This window comes from Acomys minous, assembly GCF_964271855.1.
Source record: "Acomys minous genome assembly, chromosome: 10".
NCBI classification, from domain to species: domain Eukaryota; kingdom Metazoa; phylum Chordata; class Mammalia; order Rodentia; family Muridae; genus Acomys; species Acomys minous.
Window position 1 is genome coordinate 23,399,620 of NC_140491.1, and position 14,557 is coordinate 23,414,176.

The window sequence follows — 14,557 nt, forward strand, 5'->3', positions numbered from 1 at the left end:
CATACCATCCCTCATATTCCCCTTAACTCTAGCTGTTTTTCTCTGTATTCCCTCTCTCAGCCTGTTTCTCTCCCTATCTGACTCTCCTGATCCAGTTCTTCCCTACCCCCAGTGCACCCATAAAGTCTATTCTGTTCCCCCCTCTCAGGGAGATGTATGTGTCCCCTCCTAGTCCCTTTCTCCTTACCTAATCTCATTGGAGTGTAATTGGGTTATCATTTATTTAAGACTAATATCAACATATAAGCAAATATATACCATATTTATCTTTCTGGGTCTGGGTTATCACACTCAGGAGGATTTTTTTTTTTCTAGTTCCATCCCTTTGCCTGAAATTTTCATGATGTCATTTTTTTCAACACCTGAGTAATATTTAGCTAGGCTAATTGACCGTTAGAGCTCAACCAAGGATCCTCCAGTTCTGTCTGCTTGGTGCTGAGATTGTAGGTGTGTACCACTGTGCTTTTTATTTGATCCAGATCAGATCTGCTTGTTTGTGCAGCAAGCACTTTACCAACGGAGCCATTTCCTTATTCCTATATTCAACTTTAAATGCGGTACATTTTAAAATCATAGATTTTGAGCCTAGGTTCACAACAAAAATCTAAATATAAATAATAAATAATTTTATGCTGATAGAATAAGAAAAAATAGCATACATAGTTCAAAAGTTTGTAAGAATGGAGGAAATAGAGTTAGAACTTGATAAAGAACAACAACAACAAAAAAAAAACCCCACCTCAGAACATTGTTAACATAATGGAACTTACTAAACTCAGACAACATGGTTAGTTTGAAATACAAGTAAGTTGTAAAAAGAAAACTGAAAAGAGACAGTTACAGATAAAGTAATAAAAATGTATTGAAACCACTTACTTAATATGCTTTAAGGCCCAGACTGCCAGAACAAATTAGGGTTTCTATCCACCTGAACTACACATTATTTATGGTGTTATACATAATGACAAAGGCTTGAAAGTGTAACACAAAATTCTCAGTTGTCAAAAGACACAGAGAAACCTACAACCTAATGGAAGATTTTATACACTTTCCTCAACAATTGATAACAGTCAACATAAAAAGAAACAAGGATATCTGTTAGCTTAAAATGGCATTGTTAATGACATGGACAAATATAGAACACTTTATTTAACACTTTGTGATACATATTCCTTTCCAGTACTTTGAAATGGTTATATAAAAACAGTGCCAGCAAAGTTCAAGGGTTAGAATCAGATTGAACATTTCCTCTGACTAAAACACAGTGACATTACTAACCAATTTTAAAAAGAGAGAGCACCTTTTTTTCTTCTTTTCTTTTCTTTTCTTTTCTTTTTTTTGTTTGTTTGTTTGTTTGGTTGGTTTGGTTTGGTTTGGTTTTTCGAGAACTATTTTTATATGTTTGGAAATTGATAGACTTCTTAATGTCCCATGGGTCTAACCAGGTATCATTCTAAAAGCCAGAAATTATTTTGACTAATAAAATTTACACATTAAGGTAGTACTTAGAAAGTTAAAGTCCTGTCACACAAAAAGAAAGTGAGCATAGTAAGGACTGGAGAGGTAATTGTAGTTGCCTGCTCTTGTAGAGGACTTGGGTTCAATTCCTGCGTCCTCGTGGTAGCTCATAGCCATTTGTATCTCCAGTTTCAAGACAGCCAACACTGTTTTCTGGCCTCCACAGACATCAGGTGCACATGGGTTGTATAGACATTTATACAGGCAAAACACCCATACACATAAAATAAATAAAAAGAAAATGAGCATAATACAGATGTAAGTAAATCTAAAAATCGACAATCATCTACTGAGCTTTATTGAACGTAGGAAGAATAAAAAGCATTAGTGTGATGCTGTGACATTAAATAAACACGTAGTGAAACTTATGCAAACATGGTTAAAATGTACACGTTTTTAGAAAAATATGGCGATATCCTTCATTAGTCACATGACAGATAAATTGATTAGTTGCAAATGCATCAGAAAGTCAAAAGCCCCAGAGGACTTTCTACTAAATATTTACACAAAGCATCCTACATTTCATTTTTTACTGTTGTTTGATAATAGAAAACAGAATGATGTTCCTACTCAGAGCATGTACAAAGAAAATACTTGTTTTAGTTTTAAATTTTCAATGTAAGTATTTTCACATCTTTTCCCCCTTCCCTTTCCTCAACTCTTCCCATATAACCCCTTGCTCCCTCTTGAAGTTACAGCTTTTTCTTACATTGTTATTGTCACATATATCTTTATATGTGACTATATAAATACAATCCACTAAGTCTACTTAGTGTTACACTGATACATATATGTATATTACTATGTAAGAAATCTGCCTGGAACAATCATGTGGGTAGCACGGGTAAATTGTGAAAAGTGTGTTATGTGGTTTTGTTTTTATGTGAACATCGAGTATACTGGCACAAATCTAATGCATATAGCCTCTGGATTTTAGGTTAAAAACATGAACAGCAGGTTATATTACTGAATAGTGTGGATAGTTGTAACAAACCAGTAAAAACTCTTATTTATTGCAACCACAGAAAAGGTACACTAAAATATGAGGTCATGGCAGGGTTTTTATTTGTTTTTGTTTCAGCTCCATCATAGTGCCATTGGACCATCATTCTATCTTTAATCCTTTGTTTAATATATTTTTAATTACTTCATCCATTAGTACTGCATAGCATAGCAGACACATATGCTTATGCACATATTTGTATATGTAGCCTCAAGTCGGTTTACCTTTGCTTATACATATATTTGTCAGACCAGTAGGGATTGGATGGTCTATGTGGAAGTCTGTCCAAGCAAGTATCAGCGTCTCATTCTCTCAGCAGGTGTTGCCCATCTATAGCTCATCATCCAGGGGCAGAATCCTGTGGGATTTTCACTGTCCACATAGGCATGTCACCTGGGCTTGTCATGCTGATTTTGCTCATGTAACCATATTGTTATGAGCTCCTTGTCATATATAGAAGATACTGACAACAGAGGTCTATGTCTTCTAGCTCCTAAATTCTTCCTGCCTCCTCTTCCACAGTTTTCTCTGAGCCATAGGTATTGATGTTGCCCTGGAGATCTGTCAGTTAAAATTGGGCACCCCACAGCCAGTTGTTATCTGCATTTTGACCAATTGTGAATCTCTGTAATAGTCTCCATCTATTGCAAAAAGAAGCTTCTTTGATGAGCAGTAAGAGATGCCGTGAATATTCCTGGGAATAAAGACAAGTATTTAAAATACAGTTACAAATTATATTGGCTGCCAGGCATGGTGGTACAGGCTTGTGATCCCAGCACTTAGGGAGACAGAGACAGGCAGATCTCTGAGTTTGAGCCCATACTCATCTACGAAGTGAGTCCAGAATAGCCAAGGCTACACAGAGAAACACTGTCTCAAAAAAAAAAAAACAAATTTAAAAAAAAAGAAAGAAAGGAAAGGAAAGGAAGACATTATACTGGCTTAAGAAACTAACAATAGAAGGTTCTCTTCCCATCTGTGACCCCTGCATCAATGGGAAATTGGCAAGATTTACAGTACCAGACATGAATTACTTCCTGTTAAATGAGCTTTAAGTCCAATTAGATAGCTGTCGGTTGCCTGAACAACAAACAGCATTGTAAGGGCCACTATTGTACCATGCTGATCCATTCAGTGTTGTGGCGTGTAGGCCTTTCATCTGGGTAGAACTACTGACTGTTCTTTCCCTTGGCAGTTTGCTTACCACCTTCTGATACTATAAGTATTGATCAGGGAGAAGGCATTCAGGTCAGTTCCAGTTTAATTCTGTGTCCAAAGTATGTGGTATTTTCAACTATAGATCTTCACCTTCAAGTTCTGGAAGGCAACCACAAGCCTTGGGAGTCTCTTGGACTCCCCTGATCAACAGTCCAAAAGGAGCATCCCAAATAAATAAATAAATAAATAAATAAATAAATAAATAAATAAATAAATAAGGAAGGCTCACCTGCTTGAAACCAAGAATTTTATTAGTCTTTGGCTATTTGGGAAGCGTTATCACCCTTTATTTAAATAACTTTTATTTAAATTATAAATTATACATGTACACATATATATGTATTTTTAAGTAAACCTAACATGTTTATATCTCTTCCAGTCATCTTTGGTGTTTTTTGTCCCTTCCTTCTCTGTCCCTCAGTGTTTTCCTTCCACCTCCTTTCCCAGATAAAGGCCCCCTCCCTATTTTTTCCATTTCCCCCTTTACAACACTTGTTTCCTACTATATTCCTGTGTGTAGCTCTTCTCACCCTCAGCACCTTCCACCTGGTCCCATTTTACTTTCCTGGTTTTAGTGGTGTGGTTTCTCACATCTAAACATTTAAACTAGAATTTAAAAAGTAAAAGAGAACATGCAGCATTTGTCTTTCTGGTTGTGAGTCATCTCATTTGGCATAATATGCTCTAGCACCATCATCTAGTTACCTACAATTTCATAATTTAATTTTTCTTTACAACTGACTAGTATTTCATTATGTATGCATACCACATTTTCGTTATTCATTATCCATTCATCATTGTAGGACATTTAGGCTGTTTCCGTTTGTTTGTTTGTTTGTTTTTGTTTTGTTTTTTGCTATTGTAAGTAAGTCAGCAATGAACCATGGCTAAGCAAGTATATATGGAATATGAATGATGTCAAGTTCTTTGGGCATATATCACAGTGTTATAGCTGTGGCATATGATAGATTTACTTTTTTTATTTTGAGGATTCTCTCCACAAATTTCCATAATGGCTACATAATTTTGCAGTCTCACCAACAGTGAGTGACTATTCCTCTCTTCCTACATTCTGACCAGTGATCTTGACTCAGATATTAGGTCATGCTTGACAGTACTTTAGTCTGGGTTAATATATGCATTTTAATATTCTAATTACCTTGCAATTTTATTCGACAGTCACTATATAATTAGTAAATTAGCTAGTTAACTTTAAACTGTGTGAAAATGACAGATATAGTATAGTAAATTATTTGCTGATTGACATACAATTTATAGTTTTTGATCATTAAAAAATAAAGCTTTTTCAGGAGCTAATACACTTTTCTCTCTTTGAAAACACAGGTTTTGAGAGTATTTTAGAAGGGCTTTATGGACCACGGCTACGAAGAGACCTCAGTTTATTTGAAGGTAATTAACTTTTTTTTTTTAAGTTAAAACCTCTTACCCATTTAACAAAGTTGTTCTGGCAGAACTATATATTAAACATAAATTTATGATCACTTTTAATATGACAGTGGTTTAAATAACATATTCCAAATATTCTTTATTATATATTTTATCACATGATGTGTATTATATTAGAATTTTTTAAAGATACAGTGGCTTCAAATAGAAAATGAAGCTTTTCTTCAGCTCAGTAATATAATTTTTATTTCATGTCTTTATTATTTAATAAATTGCATATCCTGACCTATTCTTAAATAGGATTTGAACTTAAAAATTAAACAAGTATCAAATCAATTAAACTAATCAAATTATTGACACTTAGTTAAACTGAAGTAAGTAAATACTCTGTGAAATAAGTTTGCTAAAAAGCTGTTACTCCAATTTTCAATCTTTAAAAAGTTTTAATACAAATTTATATTGTATGTTGAGCACATTCCCCCATGCCACCTTCCCTCCGCTTTCATTTCCCCTCCTCTTGTCAGTCCCCTTCGGTCCCCTGGACAGACAGTTTTACATTATTTTATCTTAAAATACATTATTTTATCTATAGAAACCTTAGGAACTAGAAATTAGAGAAAACAAAATTTTGTCTTTCTGAGACTGGCTAAGTTTACTTAAGATGACTAACTCTTTTTTTTTTTTTTTGAACTGAAATAATTTTGTTTTTATGGCTGGAAACAACTCCAGTGTGTATACATACCACATTTTCTTTGTTCCTCTGTTATTGGACACCTAGGTTGGTGCTATAACTCAGTTATTGTGGATAGTGCCGCAGAAATCACAAATCTACAAGTATCTCTATGATATGCTGGTATTTTTTGGTTTGGGTTTTGCTTTTGTTTTGGTAAATGTTTTTCTGGTAAATATCCAAGAGTGGTATAACTGAGTCACAAGGCAGAACAAATCTTATTTTGAGAATCAGCCATGCTGACTTCCATAATGTTTGATTAGTTTACATACCTACCAGCATTGTCCATATACTCACCAGTATGTGTTTTTCCTTTGAGACTTATTTTTAATTATGTGTAGCTGTATGTGTCTTACATATGGGTATGCCCATATTAGTGCAGATGTTCTCAAGGCCAGAGTCATCAAGGAGTTAGAGTTAGAGATTGTTGTGAGCCCCGTGACATGAGGAATAAGAACCAAACTCATGTCCTTTGGAAGTGTTCTTAGCTGTGCAACTGTCTCTCCAACCTGTTACTTGTTTTGCAATGACTGCCGTTTTGAGGAGTAAGAGGGGGACTCTCAGTGTAGTTTTGACTTACATTTCTCTGATGGTTGGTGAGGTTCAGCATTTAAAAAACTTTTTATTGGCTCTTTGTATTTCATCTTTTCAGAACTGTCTATTTAATTAGCCCTTTTATTAATTGGATAGTTTGATTTATTGTGTAGTTTTTTGAGTTACTTGTTCGTTCTAAATATTAATTCCTGGTCAAGTGGATAGCCTGCAAACTCTTTCTCCCATTCTGTGGGCTTTTTTGTTTGTTTGTTTGTTTGTTTTAATTTGATGCTGTCCCATTTATCATTGTTAATTTTATTTCTGAGTGACTGGAGTCCTGTTTCATTACTTTGGTCAGGTTCATTCCAAGATTGTGAAAGGATTTTCCTCCCTGATCTCTTAGCACGTTCATTACTGACATATATGAACTCTATTTTATATGACAATTTTATATCTGTCACTTTGCTTAAAAGTGTTTGTCAGGGTTAAGAGTTATCTGGTAGTCTTCAGGAATTTTTATTGAGAGTCACACAATCTGCAAATGTCCTAATCCATGATTTTAGTGGAAACTGAGTATTTCCCCACTTAATAAAATACTGGCAATCTGCTTGTCATATACAACTTATATTATGTTAAGGTGCTTCTAGTCCTGGTCTCTTTGGGACTTTAATAATAAAAATATGTTGGGTTTTTAGACTTCTGTATCTATTAAGAAGATCAAGTGATTTCTGTCTTTGAGTCCATTTCTGTGATGTATCACAGTTTTGTTTTGTTTTGGTTTTGTTTTGGGGTGGAACTTAGGTATATTTACTTGTTATTAAGTCATTATAAAGCAGGTTCCCGAGCTATCACTGGCCCCATTAACACAGTATGCACTGGTTCCAGCATCCTCCTTCATAGCTTCCTCCCCACCAACTCTTTGTTTGCAGACCAAAGAAGAGCAGGGAGCAGCAAACACACACCACCTTTCTTCAGCTTTAATAAAAAGTCCCCAAGTGTTTTACTTCTTGTCTCCCTAATCATCCTTTGGACAGGCTTGGGTTAAGACCTCCATTTCTCAAGCCCTCAGCATCTCCAAATAAAAGTTCCATGGAAACCCAGTATGACTGATTTCCTCTTTCTTAGATTCCTTGGGATCATGTTTTGCCAGAGGGCATGAAGGCAGTTTGGCTTTTCAAAGCCAAGCTTGTAGTAGCTGGGCTGAGGGGCTAGGAAAATACCTTAAGGTTTATTTCATTTCTTTCAGAGTTCCAAAATCCTAGGATTATTTGCATAAAATATCCTGAAATTTTCTAGAGTGAGATGGGGAAGGAAGGGAGCGTAGCCCTCCATCTAGGAGCTGAGTCCCTTCAGCACAGGATGATAGTTGGAGTATCCAGACTTAGGAACAAAAGGAAGTCAGGGTTTCTGAATGCACATGGGGACCTGATGTGGCCAGAGTGTGCTGCCAGGACAAGGAAGAAGCTGGTCTAAGATTACCCAGAAAAAAGACAAGGCTAGACACCTGTCTTGCTTCCTGGCCTCCCCACCACTTATGTATTCTCACAAATTCTTTGATAGGTCCTCATGACAGCCCCTACTCTACACAGTTTTTCAGATGCTGCCAATTGAGGATCAATACCAAGTCTCCAGCACCCTGACACAGGACCCCATTGTTTCAACCAAGGTGGAAATGATTTGGGGCATTTTCCTTGGATACTAAACCAATGCTTGTTCAAAAATGATGTGTTCTTAACCTCGGATTTACTCAGAAAGATCTCTGTTTCCAGATTGACTATACCTAGATTTTTGACTAGACAAGTAAACCCTCTGATACCCAGTTAGCCAAAGATAATCCCCAAATCCCTGATTAATCAAGAGATACCCTGATTGCTTGGAGGACAACACACTGTCACAAACAAAGGTCCTATTTGTCCAGGAAGTACTCCAGCCAGCCTGGATTGATCAGAAAATGTCCATGATTGAGTAGTTTTGTCCACAGTCATTTCCTGTTGTCCTTCAGCATTTCAGGCACAGGATGGGTAGATCCAAGGGGCGGGGGGAGAAGGTAATGCTATCAAGGTGGGCCCAAGACAAGAAGCCTCTCCTCTTGGTCCTGAAGTGGTCCTAGTAGCCCTTGCTACTGTGCTAGATATAGTCAAGGCACTCCTCCTGTACCTTGTTCTCATAATAGTGATGTAATATGTGCCACAGGAAGGATCACTAACTTCAATGGTCAGGAGGGACCATGCCAGAGTCATAAAATTCTGCTGTAGTCAAGCTGGAAAATGAGCCTATGCTCAACCATGAATCCTGTTCTTGTGCATTTCATCTTTGTTTTGTTTTGTTTTGTTTTGTTGGTTTTTCTGAGAGTTTCTCCATGTAGCCCTGGCTGTTTTGGATTCACTTTGTAGACCAGGCTGGCCTCGAACTCACCTGCCTCTGCCTCCCAGAGTGCTGGGATTGAAGAAGTGCTACCGCGCCCAGCTGGAAGAGGTCTTTAAACTACAACATGTAGGCCTGCTATATTGGAGAACATGAGGTCTGCCCACTGGATGAAGTGTACAAACTGCTGTAGAACTTTTGCATCTTGCTAGGGTTGTTAGAGGCAGGTACAGAAATTGAACATGGTTTCAGAGTTCATATTAAGAAGTTCTTGAGGCCTCCTCAGCCTAGGGACTGCATTGGTCAAGTGGACCGTTGTGAGTTCATCAGTCATAAATATAATACACTTAGCCTGCTCAACCTCAGGACATAGTGTCCAGCAGTGGCTGAAACTTGCAGTGCTAGTACACTACACCAGAAGGTTGGTATCATCCTGTTGAGGATATTGGAATTAGCCATTTGAGATGTTCTACTTCTTGAGGTTGATAGGCTGATGCAACTAGCCTTCCAAGGAGCTGTAATGGAACAATCCATTGACACTGTTGGAGCTCTGCAGATGAGGATGGTGATAAGGGCAAAGAGAATTAAAGCACTGCCCATTGCTGCTCTTTGTTGCTACCTCCTTCTGGTGTCTACTAAGAGGTTAGGGCCAGAATCTTGTGGGTTTCACAGAGGTCACACTTTCTAGCAGCTGCAAGACTCACAATGGCCAAAGAGATGGGGTTTCAGTCTCATCATGAAAGAATCTTCAGCTGACCCCACACCATCCACCAGGCCTGTCAGGTGCATCATCATGTACTTGAAGGAAATTATATTACATTTACAGATAAATATGTACCTCTTGGATAAAGCCAGCCTGATCATAGTTAATTATGTATTCTTACTTTGATTTATACATACTATATTGAGAAATTTTGCATATGCTCATCAGTCTGTAATCTTTTGTTGTTCTCTTTATTTGGCTTTGGCATTAGTAATACTGACTTCAGAAAAGGAGTTTGATAGTCTTCTTTCCTTTTCTATCTTATGGCATAGTTCATGAGCCGTTTGGTAGTAGTTCTTTAAAGTTACTGTGGAATTTTTCAATCTATGTTGACATACACTTTTTTAGAAGGGGAATTTGTTTTTAATTATTATTATTACTGCTTCAGGACTTTCTTTGCTATAGGTCTGTTTAAATTATCTTGATTTCATTTTAGTAGGTTATATGAATCTAGAAATGTATTTGTTTCCGTTATATTTTCCAGTTTAGTAGAATATATATATTCAATTTTTGAGACAGAGTTTCTCTGTATAGCCTTAGCTATTCTGGACTTGCTTTGTAGACCAATCTGTCCTCAAATTCAAAGAGATCCGCCTGTCTTTGCCTTCCTCAGTGCTGAGATTAAACGTGTGAACATCCATGCCTAGCTGTGTGGATTATATTTTAAGGTATATCCCAGTGTTTTGTTTTGTTTTGTTTTTTCAGTTTAATTGTTGTTTGTTCAAAGTACTTTCCTTTTATCTCAAATTCTATTAATTTAAGTCTTTCTTTCTCTTTGAAATATTTGCCTAAGTGTAGTAGTTAGGGTTTCTGTTGCTGGGAAGAGACACCATGACCACAGCAGCTCCTATAAAGGACAGAGTTTAACTGGGGCTGGGTTATAGCTTTAGATATCTGGTCCATTATTGCCATGGCAGAAGCATGGTACATACAGGCAGACATGAGGCTGGAGCAGGAGCCCACAGTTCTGTATCCACATAGGCAGGCAGCAGGAAAAGAGAGTGGCACTGGGCCTGGTTTGAGCTTCTGAAACATCAAAGTCCACCGCTAGTGACACTTCCTTCAAAATCACCACACCTACCACAAAAATGCCACTATGAGTTTTGAGGGAGGCATTTTCATTCAACTTACCACAATAAGGGTTAGTCAATTGTATTTATTGGGCTGAAAATATGGCAAAACATCTATCTTGCTAAATTGACATTTGGTGTTAAATAAAGTAAGAGAATATGAAGAGCAGAAGGCTGGACAGTGGTATGTATTATGAATGCAGTTTGGCTTGTTTGCCCAGTATTGAGCCCCTCGGCATTCCTTCCTTAACTCCCAGATGCCTACCATATCCCTGGGTCTTTGTCTCAGATGCTGGTTATGCCTACCAAGGAATCTTCGGTGCTTCTCTCACTTTGGGAAATCAGATTATAGACACTGGTTCAGTAAGTGGACCTTTGTTCAAAAGTGCAGTCATAGATGCTGGTCATACCTGTGGGCAGTCCTTCAGGAGTGATTGGGAATGCTGACTTTGCCCTTGAGTAGCCTCTTTTTGTTTCCTCAAGGTTGGGTCTAGATCTTTGAAACTTTAGTATGTTTGCCTGAAGACTCAGATTTCTACCTCTATGGCTGATGACTATTGTGTGTTTATGACTCAGTTTCTTCCTGCAATCACAAAAGTATTCTGCTGGCCTGGACTCAGTGTATAGTCCTCTGAAACATTTGCTAAGCTTGCTGGGCATATAGATAATAGTCTTTTAGACATGTGACGTGGCTGTACTAGGTTAGTGGTGAGTGCCAAGAAGAGAGGTTTTCCTGCCATCTCTATTCTCTGCCAGTGCCAATGTGCATCCATAGGCTGGCTCTTTATTCTTTCCTGTTTCTTAATAGTCTCATTAGTTAAAGCATAGTACAGATTTTCTAAGTCTCTCTATCTTAAGACATGGATCTGGCCATCTGTTTTGGCATTCTTTTACTTCCAGCCAGGAGCTTCTAAAACTGAGACAGTCCTTCCAGCATGGACTCTTTGCTTTTTCTCCAACTTCATAGAGGTTCCTGTTTGCTATGCCTTTGAAGCTGGAGATGTTGAATGCCACTTACCTTTCTGTTCACTATTCCTCACTGTTTCCTGAAGACTCTTCAGACCATGCTTGCATGTCAGCTCAAGGAATCATAGATTTTAAGTGAACAATCCAGTGAGTTTTGTCAGATGTATGCTGGTTTTTATTTACTTTCATTTTATTTATTTATATAGATTTGGTTTCATTTGATGAAAGACTTATAAATAATTGGGAAATGAATACATTTGACTCAGTGAGTTTGTGCACTAAATTTGCTGTCTCTTCTGGTATAGACTAAAAGCTTCTCTCAGATAAATTCTAAAGAAAACAATGAATAGAAGTTAGGAAGCAAGTTGTTTGGTTTTTTGTTTTGTTTTGTTTTTTCTTTCTTTATTCCTATTGAGTTTGAAGAGAAGTCAATTGTGTCTGTGATGATACATATAAAAACTATAAATTTAGCTCTTTGCTAGCATAAGTTCTAAAGACTGTAGAGCTTTTTTTATTTTAATGCATCAAAGGAAGAAAGCCCTTCTTGGTAGTATTGGCAGAAATGATTTCGGTAATGACTAATGATAAAAAAAATTCAATTAACAGGAATATATTTCCTTTCCCTTTTATTTAAGATAGATATTTTTCTTCACATAATGTATCCTTATTTTACTTCCCCTCCTTCTGCTTCTCCTAGTTTTTTTGCCCTTCCATCCAGATATGTTCCCCTTTTGTCTCTCATTAGAAAGCAAATAAGCTTCTAAAGGATAATAATAAAATATAAAATAAAACAAAAACTACCACATCAAATTAGACAAAACAAACAGAAGCAAAAAGAGTCCAAGAGAAGGGACAAGAATCAGAGACCACTTATTCCTACACTCAGGAATAATATAAAAACAATGAATTGGAAGTCATAATGTATACACAGAACTGTTGCAAACCCATGCAGGCTCTGTTCATGCTGCCACAGTCTCTGAGTTCATATGATTTTTCAATTCATGTTGATTTAGAGGGCCTTGTTGTTGTTGGGTTTTTTGTTTTTGTTTTGTTTTGGTGTTCTCCATCCCCTCTGGCTTTAATGCTCTTCCTGTTTCTTCTTCTGCAGGGTTCCCTGAACCCTGATGGAAGCATTTGATGGGACCATCCCATTCAGGGCTGAGTCTTCCAAGGACGCAGGAAGCTTGTCTGGTGATGGCTGAGCATTGAACTATGCGTATAGCAGAATGTCAACAGGAGTTATTTTATAGCTACTTTTTTAATGATATTTAGTTTTCCCCATAGGTCATTAGGCTATCTAGTCTTAAGTTGTTGGTCACCTAAGCGTGTTGGGTATAGCTTTCATCTCATGGAGTCAAATCAGATATTGATTTGACTAGTGCCACCATTGTTGTAGCTTATGTTGCAGGCAGGACACCATTGTAGATCAAAGGGTTTGTGGCTAAGTTGGTGTTTACTTCACTTTTGGTAGCACACAGAGTACTTTCCTGTACCAGAGATGTTGTTAGCATGAATGAGTGAAGGCTTTATGTAGGTACCAGCTTGACTTCTTCATTTTCAGTGAGTTATGTAGTCCTTGTCTTCGGCAATGGAGCCTTATAATAAATTTATGGAAAACAACCTGTAGTCTTGACAACAGCCTGGGTTATTTGGAGATTCCTGTGGTACTCCTTTGGCCAACAACTCAGTTAGATGTAACCCAATCCCAGGTCTGGAAGTTTCTTTTGGTGACAAGAGATAATCAGTTGGAACTGTCTCCCCCAATATTTAGTGATTTTACTTAGATTGCCTTCATATGTGTATATATTTTAGGAAGCTTCTACTACATTGTGTTCCCATACTACCTCTCAGATGGCCCTTAATTTTAGTCGTCTCTCTCCATATTCTTCCCTTGCCCTCCTCTCGTTCAAACATCCGTCACCCATCCATCTATAGCTAACTATTCTATTTCCCTTTACTAACCAGATCTCCCCACCTTCACCCTCCCCCACACTCCACCCCAGTTCTTTACCCGATACCTAACCTCTGTGGTTCTACTATTGCATGGTTATTATTGACTTAACAGCTAGTATTTGCAGATCAGTTAATATATACATATATACATATAGATAGATAGATCATATACATTTACATATATATATATAGTGTGTGTGTATGTGTGTGTATATATATCTCCCATATTTGTCTTTCTGGGTCTGGAGTACCTCACTCAGGATGAATTTTTTTTTCTAATTCCACCCATTTACCTACAAATTTCATGATTTCTCTACTACCACGACCACCACCATCACCCTGGTGGCAAATATCCATTCTTCTGTTGAGGAACATCTAGGTTCCTCAATTTCTGGCTGTGATGATCATGGTTCAGCAAATATCTCTAGAATGATGAAGCATCTTTTGGGTATGTGCCCAAGAGTGATATAACTGGATCTTGAGGCAGATCAGTTTTCATCTTCCTGAGGAACTGCCACAATGACTTCCATAGGAGCTGGAAAAGTTTGCACTCCCATCAATGGAGGTGTGTTCTCCCTGCTTCATATCCTCACAAGCATGAGTTGTCACTTGTGTTATTGATTGTAGTCATTTTGTTGGTGTGTGTGTGTGTGTGTGTGTGTGTGTGTGTGTGTGTGTGTGTTCATGTGTGCACATGTGCACTTCCCCTCTTGATTTGCTGTTCGGCATTATTTATTCCTTGTGTTTTCTTGAGTGTGGTTAACTTCTTTATGTTGGAGTTTTCCTTCTAGTGCCTTCTGTGGAACTGGATTTGTAGGTGGATATTGCATAAATTTGGTTTTAACATGTAATGTCTTATTTTTTCAGGCTATTGTGAGTGAATGTTCTGCTGGTTGTAGTGTTCTATGCTGGCATCTGTACTCTATAACATATCTCTCCGGGCCCTTCTGGCTCATGAGTCTCCATTGAAAAGTTGAATGTTATTCTAATAGGTCTGTATTTACATGCTAATTGGTCTTTTTCCCTTGCAT

The 14,557-nt window shown here is 37.4% G+C and overlaps 1 protein-coding gene across 14 annotated transcripts in view; it reads left to right on the forward strand.

Annotated features, from left to right (window-relative positions):
- The window catches only part of LCORL (ligand dependent nuclear receptor corepressor like), a 159,071-nt gene that overhangs the window by 41,099 nt on the left and 103,415 nt on the right, over window positions 1-14,557 (forward strand). For all 14 annotated transcript variants that reach the window (XM_084798048.1, XM_084798040.1, XM_084798046.1 and 11 more), the window contains one exon: window positions 5,084-5,149. In XM_084798048.1, the coding sequence (XP_084654174.1) occupies window positions 5,084-5,149 (66 nt within the window). The remainder of the gene's footprint in view (window positions 1-5,083; window positions 5,150-14,557) is intronic.